We start from the raw sequence: 27729 nt of genomic DNA on the forward strand, positions 1-27729 counted from the left end.
CTGGAATATGTCGTTCGGTGGAAGTGAGAGAGCGTCAAGTAACGGAATTGAACCTTTTAATTCTCCATCTGGTTTTCAAAATAAAAGTTTTGGTTAACGATCTAGTTCACACTACTGTGTTTGAAAGGTATTAAAAATGGCATCCACCCTGATAGTTATTGGAAATTATACGTACAGCAAATAATTTAAAGTCCTGCCTTGTGTCGAATTTTATCCACACACGGTTACCGCTTTTATTGTGAAAGTACACATGAATCACATCCGTTTCTATGGCTTGTTTGTGCGTACCTTGACGCTGTATGGGTCCGGTTCTCGAGAAAGATAACGGGTCCAGCCAACCCAGAAACGAAAAAAATCGCCTTCCTCCGTATTTTATTTGCTTATGTGAATTACAGTGTTCGCGTCGACTGTCTGACTATCTGTTCTCACCTCGGGCCCGGCTATAACCGCGTCCGTAATCGTTAATGGGAACTCGGTAGCTAGCGTTAGCCAACTTGATGATGATGGTGCATCAGTGGAATTATCCCGGTATCTCTGACTGAGATGGAGCCAGCGATACTCAAGTGGAGTTGCTCGCTAGCCAGCCAGCTAGCGAGCTAACGATGCCCGGCGGGATTCACCGTTCTGGAGCAACCCCGAAAAACATTAGCTAAATGGGCACAGTTGCCGTTTTATCGCACGGGGTTTGTTATAACATTTCCACACATTTCCATACTATCCTAAGATTTGATAAAGACCGGCCATGTCAACTATTATTAAAAAAAAAAAATGCTAACCTAACCATATAGGTTAGCTACACGTGACACCGTTTATCTTTCATTATCTACATTTACTTTCATCTCCTGGTCGTTCTTTGATGCTTCAAAGACAATAATCGGGTGAGTTAATCGGATTCTTTATTTTAATTACAGAGACCGAACATAGGCTGGATGAGGCACGCGACCGTTGCGCTGAGCGCGAGCCTCCCGACAGCCGCCGTCCGACTTAGCGGTCGGTAATGTTCCGCGAAACGCTTCCATGTACGAGCGTCTTAACTTCTTCCGTTGTTGGTGTGAGTTGCGTTTGTTCTTAACGTCAAATCGCGCCGGCTGTCAAAAGTCGGAACGGGTTTTATTTTCTGTCTTTTAATGCTAACGCCGCGCTAGCTAGCATACTTTGAAGTACCCGAGCACGTCTCGTGCGTGTAGTCCTTTTATGGTCCTGTTTATGCATGTATTACAGATAAGGCTAACGCGGCTAGCTAGCAGGATGTCACGATGTTTGTGTAGCTAGAGCTCAGCCCCGTCTTTGGAGTAAGGTCAATGTGTGTCTCCTGTAGTCAGACCGGACAAGCCGGGATGCTAACCGCTGCTGTCCCTCTGTTCCAGACGGGGTGTATCAGGATGGCACAGCTCCTGGACGGGGCCGGCAAACTGGGCTGGGTTCTGCTCAAGGCTGTGTTCCGTTTTGTGTTCATGTTCCTCAACAACTGTGTGGCCATCCCGTCCTACTGCTTGTACCTGCTGCTCCTCCAGCCGCTGAGAATATGGGACAGCGCAACTTTCTGGCACATTGAGGGAATTATGTTTAAATGGTTGTTGGCTATGGTGTCTTCATGGGGCTGGATTGCAGGTTATACAGGTAAGATTTTTTGATCTACGCTCTTATCTGTAGTTCCGTGTGTAGTTTTTCCTGCAGAGATAGGAGATGAATCCAATACCACTGAGTTTTCTTGCTTTATTCCTTTGTTTTTGATGCTTACAGATAAACTCCAGCTTCAATGAAAAATACTTGCAGTGATGCTTAGACAAGGGACTTGCTGACAATTGCAAATGCCATAAATCCGGAAGAACTCTTGTGGATTTGCTGCACAATAAAACAGTTGTAAAGCTACTTTCTAAAACAACACATCAATACACTCTAAATTAAAATGTGCACAACTTCTGTTTATATAACAGACTATAACTCTTTTTCACGCAAATCACATGTATGTATTTTTCATATATTCTTATGTTTAGTACAAACACAGTTTGTTATGCACCATTTGTTGCACTGTCTTCTGTTAAATGGAAGTACAGTAAGTGAGTAATGGTCAATTTTCTTTTGAGTTTTAACCTCTCTGATTATGATGACCATAGATGGAATTTCACAGACAGAAATAAGTGTGGGCAGAATCCATCATAAAGAAACTAATTGTGAGCCTGATTACTTGAAGCTTGCCACAACAATTATTCTAGATAATAGTGTTTGGAAGATACAAGAAGAGCTACTGGATACGCTAAGTGTTTTTTGGTTCCTCTTAACTGGCTGGTTGAGTATGTTGAAGTGATTCAGGCAGTCACTGGTGTTTGGTTGCACAGAGCTCCGAGCAAACTGCTTGCAAACTGCTAAGTGGTCAATGTCGGGAGCAACATGGCGCACTGATGAATAATGTAAAACTTTCGGCCTATGGAACACCTGGTCTTATGTTGAGCAGTAGCTGTTACACACCTTGACTGACAGTGTTTGGAATAGAGATACCTTACAGTCACAGTAGGCACCTTAAAATCAAGGCAATGTACTCTGCGCTGTATTTAACTAAACTGGAAGGGTGCATAATAATGAAAGTAAAAGTGACTGCGTGTGAAACCGATCCATTTTTAATACACAAAATAGAAACCCAACATTTTCAAAGCAGACATGCTACTTATTCAGTCAAAACCTGAATTGAACTAATTTGACCTTTTCTGCAACCAACGGTGAGATATAAGCCCGCTTTTTCATTTCACACATCACTTCATGGCAGCAGAACTGATGACTTATTTGAAAAGGATGGCTGAATGAGGAATGAATGAAAGCGCTTAAACATTTTCTCTAGACTTAAATATATGTGTTTGTCATTATACAGTTGGTCTTGCTGTACTGTATGTAATAATCTCAGCTGTAATGTAGCCTGATCGCTCACCAAGCACCATCGGTCTGATTAAAACATCCTCTGTTACGTCTGTATACTTCTGCTCACACATGCCAAGTGTTAAATCTTTGGTATTGCCATTTGGCATATATGGGTCAGCTCAGGAGGATGAATTGTGCGAATGTTGTGAGACACTGGCCACGTCACAAAAATGTGTGTGAATAGTCTGACAAGGTGGAAAATGTCAGTAGTAAATTGTGATGAAACAGCAAACACTGGCGATGTAAATATAGTGTCAGTATTTGTGGAGGCGTCGTCATTCAGGGGCAACAGCCGGTGATGTGTGAGCATCGGCGTTGTGACCCACATTCAAGGACATTTAGATAAGGCATTTTGAGTTGATCAGTACTGTTACCTTTCCTTCACAACGCCGTCTTGTGTAACCAACAGTTCCCTGCACTTTGTACGTGACCTTTGGATCGCACATACAATGCGTTTGCTGCAGGTTTGGTCTGAGGTCAAAGCTTTACCAGCATCACACACACACATATAAAAAAAAGAGCCTTCTTGTTATAATGTTTGCATCGTTCCAGGATTAGAATATCGATTTGCTATTGCTGTTTTGTTCGAGCACTTTAACTCGAGAAGTAGTTGATGTGCGTAAGACAGAGGCGGATTCTCATTCACAGCTTGAAAGGATCAGGAAGCTGTGCTTTGTGTTGGAGATGGAGGTTGTAGCTTCTCCGGGGGAGGAGGAGAACAATGACGTTTTATTGATAACATACTCATGTAATAGAGCGACTTATTGTACACTAGTCCTACTCAAAGCTACGTCTATGTTCTGATGCTTCTTCCAGTATAAGCACACGTCATATTTCACAGTTTAAATCTGAATGCAAAAAATACATCCGGAGAACTTTTTAGTTGTTATGCATTAACATGAAGTCATGTTGATGTTTATTAAAAGTCACGTGTAGCATTAGTTCTTCACAGGTGACAGTCTTGATGTTTGTTTCCTTTTTGTTTACTGTTGTGAGGTAACGCGTGTCGCCGATCGACCTGACCCCCTTTTCCATGTTGTTGACAATGACAGCACAACTGTACGAGGCCTGTCTGTCTCTCTCTCTCTCACACACACATACAGACAAACACACACCAGTGGTCACAGACAGGTGCACTACAGCAGGCAGGATTAACTTTACTCCGCATGTGGGGCTCAAACACAACCTGAATAGCCTCAGGTTTGGGATAAAACAAGCATCTGTGTGATCTTTGGTTTTTTCACCGCCCAAGTTAGTGTGCCATTTATTTTATGCAACCAAAACGTGCTAAGATATTAAGTTTACCATCATAAATGAGAAAATTCCCTACATTTGAGTTGATGGAATCGTGGAGAATGTGTCGCGTCTATTAGCCTGTAAATAGTGGGATGGTTCCTGTGCGATAGAAAAACAGGCAGCTTTCAGGCTGTAAGTAAATGAAGAGTGGATCATTTCCCTTTAAAGCTTTATAACCCTAACGGCTCTTCATTTGTTAAAGCCTCTGTTCAGCCATTGTGCGCCCACACACATGTTATCAGTCACTTTGCTGATAAGACTTATTCTCTGGACTGTGTGGGCGGGCACACATCACACTGACGTCTCTCAGACTGTCCTGAATGATCTCACCTGTTTGAATCAGGCCTTTTAAAAATGTTCTTTATAGCTGTTCCGCGTGTTATTTTGCATGTTATTTTGAACAGTTTTTTTCTGTAAACTGGTGGGACCTTCATTATCGATGCAAAGAACCAGAAGCGATGCCCCGTGATGAAACGGCTCTAAAAGCATTTGCTCTGAAAGGTTTTATTTAAGGAATGGATAGTTTTGGTGTCTTGCCAACTGACTTTTGTAAAAGTTTAATGTGAATAGTGCATCAAGAGATACTGTAAGTCAGGATGCACATGCAGCCGTGAGTCGTAGCTCCAGAGAAGGAGGCGAGTCAGCAAGGAATAATGGCGCTGCAGCCTGAGGGCGACAGCCTGAATAGGAATTAGTGTCACTTTTGTTTTGAAGCTCTGAAACACGTTTGCTTCACCGGAGGCTGACATTTCATCCCCGGAGCCTTGATAAGGATGAACGAGACATTATGTGGTGATTTTAGTGTTATTGTGTTTTGATGTGAGTGGTAATACAAACGTGTGGAACCAACGTATGGGGTCAAAGCAGCTATCAGTCTTTAGTGAGCATGAGAGAGAACCGTAGGTGGCGTTTAACCGACACTTAAACTGCTGGGCTGAGCTTGATTATTGGATGTAGCTCCAGTAAAACATGTTCTTTAGCTTGCTCCCCTATAGTCTTACATTCTTAAAATTTTTTGAATCTGAATTCTGTTCATCTGTACCTGGGCGTGTACGGTCACATTTTTTGAAGGAGACATTGTGACGCCTCGCCGAGCCCTCAAGAGAAGGAGAAAGAAGCGTAGAAAAGCAGCAAGGTCAGTCGTAGACCGTTTAGCTGACCACGGATAGCGGATTAGACAGCGCGCCTGCAGCGTGGCTGTCATCCTGCTGCGCTAACTGTGTCATCTCTCAAAGACAATTTCCCTAATGTATTCTCTCTGACAGATGACCCATCTCTATGATATCATTTATGCTCATCACTGACAACAATGGGGACTTCAGAGAGCAACGAAGGTGTGCTCCTCGTGAAATGATGTTGCCTCCAGGCTGCCTCCATCCTGCATAACCCCGTCAGGTGTCATAGATGTGTCACTTTTCTGCTCGCACGCTCTTGATTTTTGTGCTCACGAGGATTGAGCTTATTCCTAGGAGGCTGGGAGCTGAGGGTGTAAATTGAACATGCCAACAACTCCTCCTTCCTTCCGTCTCATTTTTGTTGTCCCGATAAAAGGGCAAGGCCAGGGAATCGAGTCATCGATTTGTCGTCTGTGTAGTAATTGTTTTATCTGGATCCTGTCCACCAAACCATATATACTGACTTTATTTTTTTAATTGTATGAAGGTATAATTTAAAATGATAGTCATTCATCTTCTCCATTGTGTGTATCCAAAGTAATCTGCACTACTGGATGCATTTTTTGTACTTTTGTTTATTTTTTGGGTTTTTTTTACTTCTTGTGGATCTCTCTTCTTTAAAAAGTCACTTTCTTTAATCCCTTTATAAGGAAATTGGATATTTGGAGTTTGAAAAGCAGCCGTGTCACTGAGCAATGTTTTAAGATGTTAAGATTTAATGCACTTTATTAATCCCCAGTGGGGAAATTCTTTTTATGCTCATTCTTTTAAAGTGCATTTAAGGAAGGTACAACGAGTAATGTTGAACATGCAGGCACCAAATGACTGTGATTAAGCTCAAAAGTCTTCTAAGTGGCTCTGATATAATACAGTTAAGGGTTATAAACAGCAACGAGCTTCTTGCGTTAGATATTTGCAATTATTGTTAAGCCATGGAGCGTTTTCTCTAATATTTGCTGACGAACTGCTGAATGAACAAGCTGTGCATTAGTATTATGGCTAAATCTAATTTAGATCCTGCTGAATACCTAGCAGCAGGTTTGAGGTTTGAATGTCAAGGTGAAATTGCAACCTTCTGTTATTGAAAGCCAGCTGGGAAATGACTCGACTGATGGGCTTCTGTCCTCCTGAGGGAAGGAGAGCAGATCTTAACACCTCATCGAGGAGAGTCGACAACATTTAGTCACTTGACAGACGGGCTGTATTTGAAAATCTCTGCGTGGTGTCCAGCTGACACAAAGAAGAGATTTCAGCTGTTGGTGCAGCTACAGATTGAGGGCGGGTGGTGGAGGGTGTTGGGTTTGATTCCCAGCTCTGGCTACATGAGATGCTTGGTGCTCTAAAAGAGTGTTGTTACGTCTTTTACAATAAGCAGCTTGATGCAAGTGTAAAACTTTACGCCGGGTGAAGACTTTTCCTTGTTATCTATCTGGTCTCTTCTTCTTGCAGGATACCATCATGCTATGATGGGGTGACCACGCCACCGTTGGTTTGATCAGTGCAAACAGGGAGAGACCTTTTAACAGAGGTGCTATTGTGTCATCGCTGTGCTAAAAGGGGTTTTATGAGTGATTGTCAAATATGAACAGAACAATCTTGTCTTTTTCTTAAGTCCTTTAAACAGTTTCGTTGCGCGGCTAATATGTTAGCCGCTTATCTCACAGCTCTCTGCTGTTCTCTTGGTGTATGCTTGAATAATTTAATGTTAAACTTGATATTTAAAAGCAGTTCTAACGTTGACTCTGACAATGAGAGGAAGCAATCCTCCCCTCTGCACCCTGAGGCCCGAATGATGCAACGTTTGCATCACGTCAGACCAGAACTGGTCAGACGCGCCCAGAACCGTGGGGATTTCCTGTAAATCATAACAGCAACGTCAGACATCCCCCTGAGTTCCCTTTTAATATGCAGGGCTGTCAAAGTGCATTTTAATTGCAAAGGAAGCTCATATATTTTCCAGGAGGGCTTTTGTTGTCACCTCCTCACGGGGCACACACACACACACACACACACACACACACGGCAGTGCTTCCTCCTTTTGTTGCAGCTGTCGTGTCTATCCTGTGTCAATGTCGTCCAGACAAATGGGCGGTAAAGTAGCCGTATGGTCTGAGGCCTCGCCGCCTGAATCAGGGAGGAGAGCCGAGGCTTCTGATAGAGACGCCGGTCAACACCCGCCATCAGTAATAGCGGTACACTCTAAGGACTAACGGATGCACCGCTGTGTCGCTGGTGTGTTTGGCAGAGTTCTTGTGTCGTACACAGTTCCTGATTAAAATTGATTGATTATCTTGATTTAATCAGAAACAAGTAATGAGCATTTCCTCCGTCAGCATTGATTACAGTAGGGATCATCCTACTGATCATCCTCCTGAACCTTGTCATCGGTAATTCTTCTATTTAAATTTGTGAAGATAAACCTGATTTAAAGCTTCCTTGATATCATTAAACATTGACTCAGTTCAAAGATACCTTCCGTAACGCGCTCAATCAGAATTGATTTAAGTAGATCAGATATTTAGGTGGTGTTCTGCCTTTATGCAGGTAATTGTTTGATGTGTTTATACTTATCCAAAATACCTGGCTTGACACTCTTTATCACACATGCTTGTCACATCTTATCTAACCTATTACTCATGTAAAGGCCGTCATTCAGACTGGGGCCTCCCATATGTTGACATAAAACCCGACAATTTCCTTTTGAAACTTTGCATATTCAGGCTGTAAACTTTGACAAATACCTACTGTGTTCTTTTCTAAAAATAAAGTAGCACCTCTTAAAAAAGAAGGAAGTGCAGAAGTGCAGCATCTGATCCAAAGTGGAATTGAGCGGGCTCGTGTTTTGGATTCTTTTCCAGATTTAGTTCTCCAGAAAATGTAACGACTCAACAAATGAATAACGAAACAGGAGCTCATAAATCCGACTACCGTCATTAGTAGAAATGTACACATGAAATAACTCCGTTTTATTATATATTATTTTAAACTGGCACACCTCACACATCTCCAGGCTGTACCTGAAACCGTATGAGCGTTCAGATCATTAAAAAAAGGATGTTTAAATCCACAAACTCTCCTTCCGTGTCAGAAGAGGAAGTGATTTCCAGGATCTTGCTTCTTTCTGATTTCAAGAGATATCCCCAATGTTTTGTCATTCTTTTCTCACATGACTGCATGATGGCAACACATGTGATCTTGATTCAAATGCATCCTTTCCAGAGTTGAATAATTTTCAGCCCAGTGGGCGAAGAAAGGGGCATAGAAGTGAACATTTGCTGTCCACGACATTTGCTGTTAAATTCATAAATTTAAGAAACGACTGTTGGCAGAAGCTAAACCAAATCTATCATATTTCTGCTGTGGCAATAATGATATGGAAAAACCCATGGAGCGCATTTTGGCAGAGGTTTGCACGTGCTGAGGTCTCTATTTTAAGGTGTCTTTAACATTTTTGGGGCGATAATGAGCAATGTAGACTCCTGCCAGCAGTCCTGCACAATTTGCATGAGTGACACGTGTCAGCTGTGGCGCTCCAGCAAATTAAAAAAAAAAAAAGTACCAGTAAATACAGCAAAAGATACCAGTTACCAAACTCGGATAGAGCGCTGCATTATTTAAAATACATCCAAGCAGAAAATGTATCCATCAGCCCCTGTTAGACCTCAGACTTGAGCTATTGCTTTCAAATGGCAGATATTTAATGCAAACACAAACTTCCAAAAAGGTCTGCTTAACAAAATGTGTTTTTTTTATTATTCCCTACAGTAACGGAATGGGGCGATGATGTACGGCCCATTTCTGAAGAGGAAGCCATGGTTATCGTCAACCACCAATCCACAGGTGACGTGTGCACCTTGATGATGTGCCTGCAAGACAAGGGCACGGTAAGAAATGTTCAGACATACACAACCTACATTGTGGAAATTTTAGGCCATTTGGCGGTTGTTAGTTCCACAAAGTATCTGAACTGGACCGGAGTTGTTTTACACAGTCTGTGTGGTGCAGCTTCTGAGAACAGGGGGCTTCATTAGTGATGGGAAAAGCATTTCACGGCAGTTGTCACCGTGGACAGACTCAGCATTACAAAGTAGGGCTGTGGCTCGAGGGGGCTCAAGTTACAAAATGTGAGTTTCGACAGCTTAGAGTTTCTATCGCAGCCTCCAGCGGGCTTTAAAAGATTTGATCGGATGCTGCTCGGCGTTCTGTAATACTGATTGGTTTCAACTGACACACCCTTTCCTCTGTTGGAACTGGACACTTATTCATTTTACTCATGACAGCAGCGTGTCACGTCCACTGACAAAGTTCACGGATTCCATCTGTGTTGCATAATTGGGTGTGTTTCCACTGATAATCATTTGGTTGTAGAGAGGACTGGAGCTCTGTAAGGATTCTAGCTGGATGAAACACGCTGTGGTCATAAGACGGGGATAAAGTCACGTACTGGAAATGATTAGCATCAGTTGTTTTGTGCTACCGCTGACTGATAAATTAGGATGTTTTTTCACTATGGATCAGCTGCCTTTCTAATTGAGAAGATAGGCCTGATAACCAGGTTTAAGTCTGCCACCAGGAAGAATATTGTCAGCAGCAGAAATTAGCTTTTAGATCCAACACATCTGTCATTTTTTAAATGCCAGAAGTTTATTTAACAAGGCATAAATCTCTGTCCCGTCACAGTTTGTGTCACAAACGGGACGCTGAATGTGTTGTTGTTGATTTATTTTGGCTGGGGCTGAAACCACTCTGAAGCTACTGAGCTTTGCGGCACAAACATGACTACATGACCCCCCCCTCAAACCCCCCCCCACCGCCCACAACAACTGCATCCCTGGCCCTGTTTATCCTCTTAGCACTGAAAGGACAGTAAGCCAAAGCTGCATCGTGCAGGTCATGAGGGCGGAAGCGCTCAGAGGGGCTGTATCAGTTTTTTGGAGGCTTTGGCACAGAAGCCAGTGTCGCATGTTATGCTGCAGGCGAATGTGAGATTGCGCAAAATAAAGCGGGTCGTGTTACAAATTGCCGTTGTGTTATTTTGTGTTCTTTTTTTCAGGTGGTACGAAAAATGATGTGGTTGATGGACCATGTGTTCAAATACACCAACTTTGGCCTAGTGTCCCTAATCCATGGGGACTTCTTCATCAGACAGGTAAGAGATTCACAAGAACATCTGACGTCTGACGTCTTTTGTGCTGCATATGTTGTTGTTTTTTTGTTTGAAGTGACCCCTCAGGCTTTAGCAGACGTTTCTGGGGTGTAAATGACTCATATTTCACAAAAATCCTTGCCTTTCGTCTGAAAATTTAGATCTCAACACTGAAAGCATTTCATAGCTGCTTGTTGCCTTCTGCTCTGGAAAAACCAAAACCGCTACCATGTTGGTCTGCTGGTCCCAGCTGAATAACAGATATGTTGGCGAGGTTCCTGTGGCCATGGACAGTAGTGTGGGAGGGACTGCTCAACCCTGCCGGGCTGTGCTGACCCTCTGATTGCAGGGGCAACTGGAACAGAGCAGGCTACTCTGACAGGCCTGCACTCGTAGCCTGCAGGTCTGGACCGGTTAGGGAATCCCTGAAATTCCACTGGAGTTTGAGTGTTTGACTTCAGATGAACTAATTAAGATATCGAAAGCCGCCTTTGTCGGAAACTAAAACATTTTAAAGAGACACTTCATCAAGAAGAATACAACACTTGAAAGCTGTTTTTTTAATTTTATTTTAAACTAACATTCATCAACGGGCTGTCGGCACCCGGGTCCTTCATCTATTACAGCTGTCACACCAGGGGAAAAAAAACACTAATATTTGGCTTTTTAGCGCCAACGGCAAAAGAAACAATCAGGAATCATTCCTGTGACAAATGAGTGTTGGTCACAATTATTTATCTTCCCTGGCTCTGATTAGCTGCGATGGAAATGTGTCACATCTGTTTTTAACAACATCATTTTCACGCGTTTTTGAGTTATCACGGAGCTGAAATTAAGGTTGTCGGTGCGTGAATTCACCGATGACTTTGAAAGACGGACTAAACTATAAAAATGCAATAACCTCAACATTACTGCAGGCAGCGCAGTAACGTTTGGTATGCGCACATGAAACTGTCATGTTGTTTTGCTCGTTTTGCTGCTTCATCCACATTTTCCAGTAAAACTCCCGCGCTTCATTTTTCTTTTATCTCATAATGTCAGACGCAGCCGCTCACTATGAAATGACCAGAGACGGATAGATTGACTGATCTGGAGGCAAAGCACGTAAATTATTTCAAGCTAATAGTAGCTGTTTGACACCCTTTGTAAAGATTAGAATTTAAAGTAATGAAATATTTTTTGATGTATGGCCCAGCCGTACTGCATTGTGTCAGAATACATCTGTGTAAATGGAATCGATGACGTAAACGTCTGTATTCAGCTCTTTGCCTCCTGTTTTCCGTGGGCCTAAACTGGTTTCGCTGGCACCAACCTCCATGGGACAGATTTGTAAGAATATTATTCACATTAAAGGATCTGACAGGGCCTCACCCCCCTCCACCCAGCTTTTGAGCTGCAGAAACACCACAGCACCGGATATAGGGAATTAAAATTTTTAGGTCATGGAAATGCCTTCACCGTGGAATTGCACATCAGGCCATGAGCCGAGGGTGAAGCACCCAGACCCCGCTACCAGCCACACGTGCAGCAGGAGGCCAGGCCGTGTCTCTGCTGCCTACCCCCCACCCTATGATTCCTCCTGGCATTCTCGTTCATCCCAGAATACTTCACGCGTCCACATGGCTCTACAAGCATCTGCCCCAGCCTTCCAAGCATCTGCTGTCCACTCTTACTGACATGTCTGCAGTATCGTGATGCACAGCACAGCACCACTGGCTGGGATGGCAGCAGATAATGGTGTTGTGGCGCTGTAATTGTTTTCCAGTGTAAAAATTCAAATTTAGATTTTTCTTAAAAATAGATTTCCATGTTTTTTAACTTGGGGTGTAGAAAAACAAAACATGTTTCAGGTGTTTTATCAAAATATTGCAGTTCTTGGGTCACAACTAAACCACCTAATCCATGTCATTCTCACTGTGGAGCGATGTTGAACTGGTAAATCAGTTACTAGCATTAGCATAGTTAGCGTGGTCCTGTATTCGGGAACTACAATACCCCCAACTACCAGAAATTCACGTCTGGTTTTTCTTAGATTTACATGTTGAGAAAGCCCTAAAGGAACCACGTTTTTCTCACCATCCTCAAAGGACAAAATCAGCTCAAAACTCCATTTTTGGCTCAAGCTGTCCGTCACAACTATAAAACCGTTTCGGACCGTTAAACCAACCCGTCCTGTCGTCAACAGCTGCCTGCTTCTATACGGTGCAGTCAAGGACAGCTCTTAATTTGCCAATGTACTGAATTCTGTTTGCATCTTTTTAAAAGCCTTTTTACTGTTTTTGTCCACCATGGATTTTTACAAATTTTATTTTTACCGTGCTAATTTCTAAAAGTAAAATGCCCTTTGTTCTTGATATTTCAGCTTATAATAAAGGAACTTTTGAATTGAAGAACTGATGCTCCTCCAGTCATTTTTTGCATTTTATCTGTCTCTTGGAACACTCGGGATTTTCAACATAGATGCTAATTGCTTTATCAGTGACTAAAGAATACATTCTGCTCATTTAGGTGTTTATATTTTTTTTAGCATTTAATACACCTTATTTAAAAAATCCACAGTCTTAAAACATAACCTGGCAATAATACCATGCCCTTAAAGTTCAGATTTTATGGAAGGTGTTCGCTCCTCTTTATGATAAAAACGAGAACATTATAACCTTCATGATGGTGAGATTTACTGCGGGACATTCTCTGGATTCACGTGGGTCCTGCAGCTGCAATAAAACCAGAGCAACTATCTCAAGGTCATATGTAGGTGTGTGTGATGGTCCTCAATGCCTTTCTTGTTCTGAATCAATCAAATTGTAGCTACAGCTGAAATTACTACATGGCAGATTTTAATTTGGGCTACATTTTGACCATATTTGGTCTTTTTCCTATGGACCACAACTGCACCGAGTTACACGCATGTTCACATGAGACAAACAGTCCAGTCTGGGTATGCTAATGTATTTAAAATGGCTTTTGACTGGGCCTAGCTAAAAATCAATCCCGCTCTTCCTCGTCCCGTCACTGTTAATGCTCTTAATGTTGTCAGGGCCATCATGTTTGGAATCTATTGCAGCCACGCCATTAATGCTCCTCTGAGTGCTCCACGGTATTACTGCGTCTACCGTTAGCTCCGTTTTGCTTTTTGTGTCCGAACACAAACATAGGTTTTATGAAGGGAATGAATTAATGCCGAGCCTAGATTGCACCGTTTCCTCAGTCCAAATAAAGAAACCAGACAAGAACCATCTTTAGAGTAGTGATGTGAAACGAACTGCATTGGAATCTCCAGTTCTGACGTCTGATTCCTGTGTGCTTTTTGTTTGTTCCAAAAAACAAAACAAAAAAAGGGTAAAGCTCACCGAGACAAGCAGCTCATCTACCTGAAAGATCATCTAGACAAATACTACCACAGCCGCGACAGGAAGTGGATAGTGCTGTTCCCCGAGGGCGGCTTCCTTCGCAAGCGACGGGAAACCAGCCAGTTGTTCGCCAAGAAGCATTCTCTACCCCACCTGACTCACGTCACGCTGCCACGCCTCGGCGCCACCCACGTTATCCTGAAAACCCTGTCAGCGCAGCAGGAGAACGGCAGCGTGGGCAACGAGACCGTGACCCCCAACCAGACAGGTAAAACACACCCGTCTTGTAGTTTCATCTCGCTGCCACATCCAGATCTCTGATGCTGCTTCTTTCCTCCACATGAGATCAGAGGTCAGGCTATGTGAGGCCAGCTTCCTGACTTGATTGTTTTTGTACCATCGGGGGGGCAGGTCTGGTTTTAAATATAATCTTACATTGGCTCGGAGTCGCAGGATGCAGCATGCAGCGTACGTGGGGCATTAAATTATCACCTCTGCATCCCGCTGTCCTCTGGGAGTCCCGTTATAATGAAGGTGGGCTGGTGCTTCCCCAGCAGCGGACAGGAGAGACAGAAATTACACCAAGGTCCCTGAAACCCCAGAGTATATATTCGCAGGGTCATCAGTCTTAAAGACAACCAGATAGCAGGAAGGAAACTTGACAATTAACAGCTTGTCAGAGGGAAAATTTTTTGGATGCAGGTTTTATTTGCAAGATGATTTTGTTTTCACCAGTCTAGTCCTGGCCAAAAAAAATGTTAAACTTTGGTCTCCACAGAAAAAGTAGATCTCGCTCCTGATCAGTCAGGATGATTTTGTGTAAAAACATTGTTTAGCTGTATCAGATCAATTACTGGAAGATATGACAGGCTAGTCTATATAATGACTGGACTGATTACATTAATAGTCAACTTAAATCAGGTGGATGGGGCCTTTTTTTCAAGGTGGCTGGTTCCGTCTCTAAATCTGTATGGTGGACTAATGCAAACACACACATTTCATTGTTTACTAAGCAAAATTCAATTAACTCAGCAAACCTTCGCTGAAGCAAAAAGCACAGCATTAAAACAGCCATAAAGCTCCAGATGCTACCAGCTCCCCCCCATTTCTGTGAACACTGCACACTTACTTTGCCCTGGCTTTGGTTCAAAATCCATTTTAAGGGTGTGTTGTGTTAATAGTAATTTGCGGAAACCTTGGGCTGCATTTATTAAGAATGTGTCTCTGGGACTGTCTTTACGTTTGCTAACACAGCTTTGTGTCCTCTGGCCGTGAACGTCAGGTGTCATCAGTGTTTCCCTCTGCAGGACAGACCTGAGGGAGTGTCATGATCTACTGCTTGGAGGTTAGACACGGGCAGCCTTCTCTTATGAGCCAAATGATGCCCAAATGCACAATATGTAATTTGGCTTTTCAGCTAATTATACCTTTATTGCCTGTCGTCGTCTTGTGTGCACCAACAGCAGAGGTCGTGTTCAGAACATATATTTTTATAACATATTTATACGTCCTTTTGTATTGTTGCAAATCCCGTTTTTCCCAGCTTTTGTTTACTGTCGCTCCTCTTCATGCGTTCTCTTTATCTCCCCTTGACCTCTCCTCTGTCCCAGAGGCTCAGAAGAAGGGGATGGGGGGGGGGGGCTCACTGCTGCAGAACAGTTTGTCATTCCACTTGAATTTAGCTAATGGCATTAAACCTACGGCAAAAAAAAAAAATATTACACACACATGCCCAGAAGAGCACTTTGTCCTTTTGTTATCATGTGTGAGAGGCTGATCAGACACGTTTCTGTCGCGCTCTGACCCTCCCTGATGCTCTGCAGAGGTTGCCCACAGCCTGCTGACTCACTCAAGAGACAAATGGGCTACTTTGGAGAAAATAGGATTTGATTTAAATGTGTGTGTGCGGCTGTGTATCTGCCTTGCAATGTGCACAGATCAGCGCGGATTCGACGCGCACAGGTCAGCTGTCTCCGGAGAAGTTCACCATCTGTAGAAAAGCTGTGTGTGCAGCTAAGAACGCAGAGGATTATGTTATAAAACAGAATTTGCTGTTGGCAGGTAAGCAAAGTTCACAGCTGTGAGTCATTTAACCTACAAAATGAGGCTCCAATTGACCCTACAGGTAAATGTGTTTTGATAGCGCGAACCAATCAGTGGGACGGACTGGCGTTGGCTTAACGCGCTGTAATTGGCCCGCTGAGTGGCCTGACGGAGAGCCAGAAACATGCCCAGCATAATTCCTTTTTCTAATCATTCACAGGAGGACGGGTCCCCGCTGAAGTCCTTTTAAATTACAGTCCCTCCTGTTATTACAGTATTGTTTGTCGCGGCGCACGCGGTGCCGGCGATACCTCGATTTGGGCCAGGCATCTGGCCAGACTCCCTCAGGAGGCCGATGGCTGCCTTTCAGCACGTTTAGACCAAAAATACTGGATCAGATTACCCAGGTAGGGACAGATGAGCTGTTAGACTGACCCTCTGATACCAAGAACACCAATCAAGTCACTGTAACGCTGGTTTAAGTTCCAGTTCCACACCTTCTCGTTTATTTAGCCTCATGTGGTGTTTCTCAAGCAGTTGTGTTTTCTTATTTTGCATTCGTCAAGATCCGGTGTCATTTATAGACTTCTGCCCTCACTTCCCATGTAGGCGCGCAGGTATTTAGAGAGCGAAACACCGAAAAAAATAAAAGACGGAAGCACTTCTGCCGCTATTAGAAGATATTATAAACCAGAGCTGTAAATACAATTGTGTTGGTAAATTCATCTATGTTTAAAGTCAGTTTGCCTTGTTACAATGGTTAGCTAATCACAAGCTGATCATAAAATGACAACATAATCTGTCATAAAATAATGTGACAGTGCTAGCGCTCTGTTAGCGTGATGACTGCTGATGTGTTTGGATCACATCCTCTTTTGTGTCGCTTTCTTGATTTATTGGGACAATTTGTCCATAAAAATGTTTTTAAAAAGTTTGGAGACTTTCAGCTTGCTGTGTGACATCAACTCATTTGGCCACGCAAGGCTGAAAGTACAGCTTGTTATCATTATTCCCTGTTTTTTACTGCTGGTGTTTATCATAGATGATCAGCTGTAAAACCCTGTCAGACATGCTGATCTCAGGAACCCGTGTCCTCAGGTCATTGTCCTCCTGACAGCTTTGTTCAGCATAATGGCCGTTATTTAATGTACTTATTTGCTGTTAAATTCACTTGATTGTCCTCATATATACATCTCATTTCACGGGTCATATCACATTCAGGTGGGAAGATGAGCAGAAACACCCTTTACCATGACAAATTTAAATTACATTGAAATATTGAGGTGAAAGTATTTTACGGTGACTGAAACGTCGCTGTCAAGTTGGACATGATTGTTATCCGTCCGTCACTTTGGCAGGTGTGTCACCTTAATTTGGCCTTGCTGCTGTCATCCCTGGAATACCAGGAGACGCTGATCTGGCATCAGCCTCTGTGATGACATCTGCTGTGTGTCTGCGTGTCATCCAGGGGCCGCCGTCCTCGACCCCCAGATACACGCTCACTGTTGGCAAACAGGAGCGCGTTTCCTGCAGGAATTATTCATGCATGCCGTCCCTGACATTCAGTATGTAGAACATGTTCCCTAACTCAGTCGCTGTATTTCCATTTTGTTTGCTTTCAGGTAATAAACGCAAAGGCCTGCAGTGGGTAATAGATATGACCATAGCGTACCCCAAAGCCAGACCCATGGACATCCAGACCTGGATCTTTGGCTACAGGCCTCCGACAGTCACGCATGTGCACTACAGGTAAGAATCGAATCATTTTGTTTTCTAGGAACACATAGACGTTGAGGCTCCATGTTGTCAATGTGGGAGCGCTTGATAACTGATAACACAAGTTCACTGCTGGAATGGAGTTATGAAAGGACTCCTTTGAAATGTCGCCAGGTGTGACGTGTTGTTTGCGTTGCGTTGCTCTTTGTCGATTGGAGACGCTGATATTCCGTTTGTGTATTTTGCATAAAAATGTGTTTTAATCCAGGAATGGATGTCCAACATTTGAACACATTTATAAATAAAATTGTTGATAAAATTTGTTGGAGCAGTTTGGCACGGAGCGGGGAGAAGCCACTTCATTTTTTTAATGGATCCAGATAACGGGAGGATCTGGAATGTTTTATTTTTTTTTATTTTCAGAGATGGACCAGGCTTTTGTTTTTGTACATTCTTCATGAGTTATTGACTGTTAACCCTGAAACTGTGTGGAACAGCGAGATAGGAGCCAGGGGGAGTAAAAAGCTCTCTTTTTAAATTGGAATTGTTTACCATTTAAAGGATGTTTAATAGCATTTATATCAATTATTGGAAATTGAATGAGCGTTGGCTTTAATAAAAACAGCTATGCATTCTCATGAAAGACCTTCCATATTTGTGATTTGACCCGAAATACTTTCTTTTGACACCAAACACCCTCCAGACATGTAGAGCTCCTTGGGGTGGGATCGGGTCACAGGAGAAGGTGACTCATGAACACCTGGGTTTTTGTGGCCCCCACCTGGAGGCTTCCTTGCATTCCCGGACGGAGCCTGAGGACTCATTAAGTCAGTAATTAGAGGAGTAGATGATGCAGTCGCCCCGTCCCACCTCCTGGGACGACAGTCAGTCATTGATACGATCAGCTCCCATCGCTTGGTCAGCAGCTCTGGGGACAAACGGGGAGGCACCCGACCGAGCCGAGGGCGCAGCTGCTCCCGTTAGCGCGCAGGCTCACTTCCATCCATGTAGATGACGCTGAAACCGAAGTTGGGCTCATTCTGGTACAGGTGCAATGTCAACAAGAGGATTAATGTCCCTCCTGATCAGGGGACCTCTGCAGGGAGAGGAGTCAACGCTTTATGATGATGCAGATAATAGAGGCGGCTGAAAAACTGTGCCAGCGTTTCTGCTGCATCAGAACAAACCTCCCTACAAATCACGATACAGAAAGAAAGCTTCGGGATTCTCAGAGCATGGACTCAGCTTAGTTACAGAAACCAGTGTTACCTTAGATGATCTCACAGCAGCCACATCGTCACCGATGTCCTAAACAAACTGGGGATTCCCCGTCCATCATGCCTCCAGAACGCCATCCGTTGTTTTGAATGGTTTGGGATGGTGTTGTCAGAAACCACGCAGCGAGGAGAATCGTCTGTCCACACATAGAGAGTGTAATCGCCACGACACCGGGCGGTGTCAGCCGATCAGAATGTTGGATTGTCAGGCTGGTTGTTGGATGTTTTTTTAGAACTCCGACCAACTCTGTTGGTGATGTCACCTTTTTTGACGACTTGCTGTCTCGTTTTTTTATGTCTTCCTGCTTCAGAAAAAGTGAAACAAAGTCGTTTTGACCGGATTAGCATGAAAACCTTTAGATTTTTGAGGCGTCCGGTTGTTAAGTTTCTGTTTTTGTATCACAGCTATGAAGTATTGACCATTAATGCATGTCAGCTGCGACCAGACGCCGGTTTGATGAGTCTCTGCTTTAGCTTAGCTTCTCCCGTTAGCTGGCCTGTAAACAGGTCTGATCTCTCTAAATCACACCGCGCCTGAGCATCGGCTTCAAAACAGGCAGCTGACAATTGAGTAATGTTGCAGATGAACCCACGCCAAGCGCCCTGTACTTTTTTTAATCCTTCCATCTCCCTTTTTTTTTGGTCTTCCTGCCTCCAGTCCTCACCCCTTCTCCTCACCCTCCCTTGCTGGTTCTCCTGCCCTCTCTCTCTCTCTCTCTCTCTCTCTCTCCACGTAATCCCAGTCTTCCAGATTGCAGCATTATAAGCCCTCTGTGAGTGGCAGATGGGAGAGCTAGGTGGGCGAACCAAGGCCAAGCGAAGGCAGGAGTGGGTGTTAAATACGTTGAAATCCTTTTCTTTTAAATGCACCTTCTCTCATTTTTTCTTTTTTGCCATCATGCACGTTTCTGAAAGCCGCCGTTTGAGGACGTCTGAGAGGTGGAATGATTTATGGAGTCTGCCCGGTCATCACATGGGCGCTTTGGCGCTCCACACCTGGCTTTCTCTCCGGGACAAAGCGCTGGAGCAGAAGTGTTGAGTTTGCAGCCCGAGCACAGTTTTGAGATACCCGAGGCAGATTTTCGTTTTTCTCTGAGCACATTGTTAAAAGATTGCAGCGTCTGTCGTCCCGAGATGCAAATCAAACGTGTAGTCGGGATCAATACGTCCTACCTGTGTCTTACCTGTGAGTGCAATGAGGCCTGAGTGATTAATGGTGGTGTCAGAGGATAATGAATGATTAGAAGCTTTTTATATTCACTTCATTTGGTGGAGAGGTAACAGTAGAGTCTTGGTTTTAGTGTGTTTGTCTGCAAAGAAATCTGGAAGGTCTGAAGAATCTCCTTAAGTAAAAGACATAATTACATCTTTAAGCACAACTAAAAGAATCTGAACGTGAACAAGTTTACCTATTCTGAATAGATTCTTTGTTTGTGTGTTTTGTTTGTGTGTTTTTTCCACTTAAACTGACCTCAAACGTTCTCTTATCAACAACCGGGTTAGTCAGTAAATACTCCCTCACCCCTCACCCCCTTCAATCCTCACCTTTGCCCTCATCAATGACTTGTGGCGTGGTCATAGCGACCAGGTGACCGTGAGCTCCTGCCACATGGACGCAGGGATAAGGGCTGTTTGCTGAACACTTCAATGCAAATTCATGCTATCATGACACACTCTAGTGACTGTGGATCTTTGTACTGCCGGTTGTTGATGCAACAGCATCCATAATTTAATCATCCACGTCAGTTTGGTTGGTTTTGTCGACAGTGAGCTTCAGGTGATTGTTGTTGAGGCGGGTGATGAAGATCTATCGCTCCTCTGCGCTCCTCTGTAAAAAGAAGCCGTAATTAAAGACCACATGTTTCTCCCTGGAAATTGTTCCTTGGAGTCACATATATCAGGAATAGTGATAACGACCAACCCCTTCACCGAATACGTTCTCATAAATCACCTCGTAAATGGACAGACACGGAGCGAAACGTCTTGTTGACCTGCTGACGGTCCTGAGGTTTTATTGTCATCTGCTGTTTTTATTTGAAGTTTTCTTTCCTCCTTCTTACCCAACCTGTTTTTTTAATTGTTCTGCTACAAAATGTTCTCTAGAACTGGATGTCCTTGAGCCGGAGACGAAGCACATTAAAGATTAAACGGTAGCAATTAATACGGCGACTTCTACAGTCCCACAACTTCCGTCGCGACTGCAGATAAGAGTTTGACATGGTTGCAAACAAAAGGCCTTTAAGAGTCGTGTGTAATGTGTGCTTCCAGTCATCGAATGGGATGTCCAATCATTAACGAAACCCTACGTGTGCTTGAAGTCTTTCTATGTTAGATCTTCAGCTTCTCTTTAGCTGGTAGACGGGAAGTTGAAAGTTTGGGATTCTGAAAGTTCTTGCATTTTGATGAGGACCCTTATCTGAAATAGCAAAAACAGAGAGGCAGAGCGGTTGGTTTTTTTTTTCTTGCTCGAGATTTTTTCTTGCTCGCTATGTTCACCTATTGCAACACCGTGCTCGAGAGCCGGCCTCCCAGAGCTCCACTTCTCCTCAGGCCTTCTTGCCAGAGATATTTAGGGCAGCATCGAGTCCCCAAACAATGACTGGCTACCCTCCAAAGAGTCTTGTCGAGTGGACGGACTTTTCCAGATTTAATTAGCTTTCCAGCCATGCCAGAAACTGATGATTAAAAACTTCTGATTTGCTTTTTATGATGCTAATATGTCTTTATAAATATAGACATTGACGACTGTTGGGGAGCGGTGTTTGGATCTAATTGGATTTCATTGGTGCCGCCCGTTCTGATGAAGAGATCATTCACACGTGGGGATGTTGGCGTTCCTGTCGGATGCGGTGCGAGTCGACTCCTCCGGGTAAAAGTCTGAGGTTCTTGAGAGGACAATCTGAAACGCTCTCGCTGCCGTCTCCGTTCGCCAGAGTGTCGGGTTCACAAGCAGGCCAGCGCCAAATGGGTTACCGTGGAAATGAGAGCAACGCTGTGGCCTCCTGCCAGCTCCAGCGGTTCCTCGCCACACCGTTACACACTCTGTTAGCCCTCCAGGCACGACAGCTGCAAACAGGACCGTACTCGTTCTTTATGCTCAGCACAGTATCGATATCATAGAACAGTGTTTAGATTTCTCACAATACTATACACAAACACAGCGTCCTTGTCCTTACGCTTTACAGTTAGCATAACCTCGTAGCCTGCAGGCGAGATGATAAATGCATTAAAGTCTGTTCCCTGTGAGATAAACGAGACCGCTAACGGTGGCATCAGCATGAACTTTTCAAACGCATCAAGCCAGACCGCACAAATGCCACAAACCGTAGGTTAACAAACATCTATTCTTGTATCATCGTTATTTTTACATCTGTTAGGTCACAGGAAGCAGCTCCGTGTCGATTTGCTAAGAAGTCAACGACAGATACGCATCATCAACTCAGATCCTTGATCTGACAACACAAGTGCCATCGGAGCGTAAAGAAGCTTTTTTTACGAGATGAGACTGACATTTTTGTGCCAGAGGTTACACAACATAAAGTTGCTAGAGAAAGTAAAGAGTATTATTGCACATTTCCTTCATTGAAAGTGGACAGACCACAAATTTCACGACTTTTTCAACAATTTTTAAGCTATTTTAACAATCCCTTGATAAGTTCAACTGTTGTTCAAGAGTTTATTTTTGTCTATTCGTATCCTTAAACCTCAGACGAGTGTTTCGAGGGTAGGAAATCTCACATTCTGACTGATTTTGAGGGCAAACTGAGTAAGACATCGGATCCTTAGGAGGCGCATTTATGTTTTATTTGCGCCGGACTTGAACGCCAGGCAGCGTCTCCTTCAACCTCGGCTGCCGTCAGCAGCTTGACTCCAAAGGTTCCTGATTCCCGCATGAATATTTCATCTGAAAGGAAAGCGCCGGGACAGACACCTGCTAACCGAGGCACTAAACGCTCCGATCCTGCGCAAGGCGGACCCGGAGACGGCGTCTCTACGCCTCTGTCAGGATTACAGAGCTATTAGTTTACAGGCCGGCGTCCAGGTTTGCATTGTTGTGGTCGTGACTTGCCTGATTGCTAATCTGCTTTTACATGCTCGTCCGACAGAAGGGACTTCCATCTGGAATGTCTCGAGTATCCGAAGACGCATCCGAGAAGCTTCATGCATCGACTTAATCACCCTATCGGGTTACCCCCGGCAGCGACGCTCTGGTTTCGGGTAACCGGAGTCCCTATCAGTGAAAGAGAAAGTCGGCTTCATCGTGAACTCCATCCGGGTGAAGACAGTGGATCCCAGCAGGGTCTATATATCTCGCGGAGACGTAAACGTGACTCTTCTCAGAGAGTTTTGTTCTGTTTTGACAGAACAGCTCCCACACAGGGAACGGCTGGATAATGAACTGAAGCTCTGTGGGTATCGTTTAGACGGGAGTCTGTGTTGGATCAGCAGCTCCTGTCCAGAACCTCCCCGACTTCTGGTTCAGAGACCTCGGGTTCATCGGGCGTCCTGCTGATAGGAGCTTTTTATAACGTTAACGTAAACTCATCCTTCCCTGCTTTTTCATTTTTACACCACTGATGAGCAAAGATTCCTCACTTTACCAAAATAAAACCTCCCGTTGGGACATCTGTGATTATTTTCTGCTTTTCACATTATTGGCGTTTTCATTCAGGAGACGATTGTGACTCACGTCGCCGCTGTCGCGTTAATAACAGCTACCAGGAGGTGGGATGTATCCTCGCTCTGGAAGCACGAGACGACATCCTGACAGGAGTGCCTTCTGCTTAGATTGCTTTTTAATATAGATCGATCACTTTTAGTAATCAATACTCGTGCACTTATTACTCGCTCTCTTGAAGAAGCTTTCTTCACAGGCACAAATATTCTTTTCCGGTTGACATTTTCCGGTCGGGGTGGGGTGTAGTGGGGGGGTATCGAACAAATGTTGAGTGCAGGGAGGAGACGTAACCTCTGTTTGAAGGTGACCATCTGTGTGGGACTGCAGCTCACCAACGACCCCCTGTGGCCGGAAACGGGACTGCAGTCACACTCATTCCTTTTCCCTAAATTTGACCTTTTAATTACTACCGTAGTTTATTTGATTTTTTTTGCGAGGAAGTAATTAATTCGACTGTGAACCTCATTTTTGTTTTTTTCTTCTTCTCAGATGTCATGATTTGCTTGTTTCTTTTATTTTCTTTCATCTAATAATGAATATGGAAAGAAGTGGCTCTTCTCCATCACACCATCCTTTATTCACTGTACCCTTACATGCAGTCATGTGACTAGAAAGTTACCATGGATACCAAGTATATGAATTATTCTCAAGAAAAGCATCTTTTCAGTCTTTAGCAGATATTTTTATTCTCCCGGATGACAGAAATCGTCTGCAATAAAAAGCTGAAAATGCCGTTTCTTACCAGGTTTTAATAGCGATGCTTTTCTTCGCTGACCTCATCGCTGTCTCAACCTTCTTTTTTTTATTGTCTCTCGGTCTAAAACGGACCAGTCGGTGTCTGACCTGCAGTCGGATTGATGAAGAGTTTTGACTAAACGAGACCTTTGTGATCATGCTGTGTTCCATCTCGCCCCCGTTCCCTCAGGATGTACCCAATAAAGGAGGTTCCTGTGCAGGCGGAGGCGCTGACCGACTGGCTGTACCAGAGGTTTGTGGAGAAAGAGGAGCTGCTGGCCCATTTCTACGACACAGGTCCGTCCGAAATGTTACGTCTCCTCAACGTGACAAACATGTTGGCTAATGCTAGCTCTAATTCAGTCCTTTGTGTTAGCTGCTAGCTGCTGCTAGCGGCTTGTTAAAGATGGTTTTCAAATCACAAACACTCCCCGTGGCATCCCCAAATCTTCAGTTCTGACTCTGCTCTTGTCCCCCCACCCACAGGATCGTTCCCCCTTCAAGAAGGACAGAAGGAGGCGGTCTCCCGGCAGATGACTCTCGACCCCGTGTGGCTGTGCGCCATCCAGTCGTTGGCGTTCGCCTCTGGCTTCATGTGGTACAACGCCCTCCAGTACCTCTACTGCTGCGTATTCTGAGCGCACTCACGAGGCGAGAGTCTTTTAATCGGACCGCTGGGGAAGCCTCAGGATCGGTTGGTGCGCTCGCCCTCCTCCCCCCTGCCCCCACCCCACCCCCACGATGGATGAATGTACATTTACAACATTGGAGAGACTCAAACACACACACACACCTGACAGAGGACGCCTGGTCAACGGGTATCATCGACAAAAGCCTCGACATCACATCCTCGCTCCTTCAGGCCCAGCAGAGTAATCCGTCACCGTCGTCACGGCTCACATTTTTGATGTTTACACGTCGTCATTCACGTAGACGCTCACGTACGTGACTTTGTGTTGAGAGGTGAACGACATGAGGCTCAGGACTCCTCCAGAAGACGCTCTGGACCAGACTCTTCCTCCCCCAGGCTTCAGCCGTATTAGTTTTATAGAGTATAAAGTGTGTGTGTGTCTATGAAGCATAATCTACCCTCACTCTTCCTCCTGGCGAGTTGACGACGCCCACCGGACCACACTCTTTCAGCCCGTCAAGCGGGCCCCCCCCCCCGGGGCGGCCGCTCCCCTCCAGAGCGCCGGGGGGTCGCGGCGCCGACCCGATCGCTCTTCTGGCATTCATTGCACTAAGGATCCATACTGCCCGAAATGCTCCCTGTCCCAGGAAGTAGTCGTAGCCGTCAATGTCCTCACCTTCTTTTAGTTGCCCCCCCCCGCCACCCGGATATCTCCACAGCAACCATTCGTGTTTGTTGTTGACATCTTTATTTTTCTTTTTTTGTTGTTGTTGTTTTTTTGTTGTTGTTTTTGTTTTGTTTCCGCCTGTCTGTTTGAGGCAGTCTTCTACTGAATGGGGGGGGGGGTCATGTTTACACTGGCAGCCCTGCTGAGAAACGACAAGGACGGACGTGACAACTCGATCGATCGATGGTCGAGCGATCTTCACACACGTTCAGAGGAAAAAAGGAGACGACGCTGAAGAACTCCATTTAAAGAAAACAAAAAATACAGAGGAGACACACACACACACACACACACACACACACACACACACCTCAGCCAGCCAGACTGGGACAGCAGAGACTCGGACTCCCCCCACTGGATGACGTAGTTTTACAAATATTTAAGCCATAATGCTTTTGTGTCGCCGGGGCTGGAAAAGATTTATGAAGTCAGATTTTTTTTTTTTTTTTTTTTTTTATAGGACGCTTTCCTGATGTTCCACATTCTAAAATAGACATTTTTGGCTTCTAGGTGTCATTACTGTAAATTTACAGCATAACCTGCCTAAGTGAGTGTGTGTGGTCGCCCACCCTCGCCCCCCCATCCCCATTTTTGATATCTATGGTTCATGTCGTGTCGGGGCGGCAGTTTGGCTACGAGGGGATTTGGTTTTAAACTCCTGTCGTCCTCGTGTTTAAATATTGTACATAAGGAAGCCGAGGGAGAGTTTTTAAGTCGCTGACGGCGACGTTGCAGCGTTTCTCTGGATGGATTTAGTTTCAAATATCAGGAATGTTTGGGTGTTGTTGTTTTGTTTTGTTTTGTTTTTTTTAAGAGGAAAGCAGTTTGATTTCTGAATGTTTCCTTTAGTTTTATTTATCTTCTCATTTGATTTGATTTTTTCCGGACTTTGTGATCAGGAAGCTCCGCCTGCTTGCGGACATTAGGAACGCTGGCGTGTGTGTATGTGTGTGTGTGTGTGTGTGTGTGTGTGTGTGTGTGTGTGTGTGTGTGTGTGTGTGTGTGTGTGTGTGTGTGTGTGTGTGTGTGTGTGTGTGTGTGTGTGTGTGTGTGTGTTGGCTGACATGTAAAACACAGACCCACCTTCAAACCGCCGTACACTCTAGAGATGAAAACAACAACAACACGCCACTGTGTTTATTCAGACACCTCATTTGCTGGTTCCCCCTCCCTTACCCTCCAGCAGGCAAATGGCACCTGGTTTTACCCCAGCGGGGGGAATTCTGGCATGTCATTTTCTCCCCCCCGATCTTTGTGCCTTTTTATAGAGGTGGGTCAGTCCAATGAGTGGCTTCTTCTCTGAAAAAATGTTCCCAACAATCAGTCAAGTGGGACCAAACTTCACATTTATCCCAAAATAATTCTTTTAAAATCAGTTTTGGAAACAGACGACCCCCCCCCTACACACACACAAACACACACCCCCACTAGAGGCGTTTTGGAATCCCTTGAGTGTACGTTTCTAACGACCATCACGCCTTACCCAGCGTCCTGTTAGACTGCGATCCCGAACCGTTTCCATGGTCGTGGTCTTGAAAAGAGGGGGGGGGATCTGGCTGGGGAGCGATGTTTGGGGGGGGGCGATCCAGCTGTCGTCTCTGGAATGTACCGGCGTTGTGGTTAGAAGTCAGTCCTTTTTTTTATTTTTCTTAGCCTGTTTTAACTAATAATCGCTGTCGTGAAGGAATCTGTTTTAGTCGTTTATACAACCCCCCCCCTTTCATGCCACTGTTGGTAGAATCTGTGTCAAATGAAAAAAGGGCTACCTGTCCAGGTAGGTAAAAAAATCTGACTGTTATGTGACTCATCCAGCAGCCCTCTCAGACCCCCCCATCCCATCCCATCCATTGTACGAACGACTGGAAAACTTGATTTTATTTTTCACCATTTCATGTTTTAATTTCATGACCATGTTTCCAAAGAAGGCAGGGGAAAATTTGTTTTTCCTAGATGTTGGTTTTAGGGAATAAACACAAATAGGAATTTAAACAGATTCTACTAGAACTGTCTGTAAATTGTTTTTTTTTTCCCATTTTGTACTT

General features: G+C 44.4%; 1 protein-coding gene across 3 annotated transcripts; it reads left to right on the forward strand.

Annotated features, from left to right (window-relative positions):
• Positions 1 to 316: 316 nt before the first annotated feature.
• Positions 317 to 27691, forward strand: lpgat1 (lysophosphatidylglycerol acyltransferase 1). Of its 3 annotated transcripts, none has more exons than XM_068342058.1 (8): positions 317 to 878; positions 1368 to 1620; positions 9150 to 9268; positions 10438 to 10533; positions 13869 to 14148; positions 17546 to 17672; positions 24520 to 24626; positions 24816 to 27691. In XM_068342058.1, exons 2-8 carry the CDS (start codon positions 1383 to 1385, stop codon positions 24965 to 24967), a joined length of 1119 nt encoding a protein of 372 aa, XP_068198159.1. In that variant the 5' UTR covers positions 317 to 878; positions 1368 to 1382; the 3' UTR covers positions 24968 to 27691. The 3 variants fall into 3 exon arrangements, with proteins under 3 accessions (XP_068198159.1, XP_068198158.1, XP_068198157.1); XM_068342057.1 differs by lacking the exon at positions 317 to 878 and adding an exon at positions 938 to 1051; XM_068342056.1 differs by lacking the exon at positions 317 to 878 and having other exon boundaries at positions 1299 to 1620.
• The last annotated feature ends 38 nt before the right edge of the window (positions 27692 to 27729 follow it).

This window comes from Antennarius striatus, chromosome 19 (genome assembly GCF_040054535.1).
Source record: "Antennarius striatus isolate MH-2024 chromosome 19, ASM4005453v1, whole genome shotgun sequence".
NCBI lineage: Eukaryota > Metazoa > Chordata > Actinopteri > Lophiiformes > Antennariidae > Antennarius > Antennarius striatus.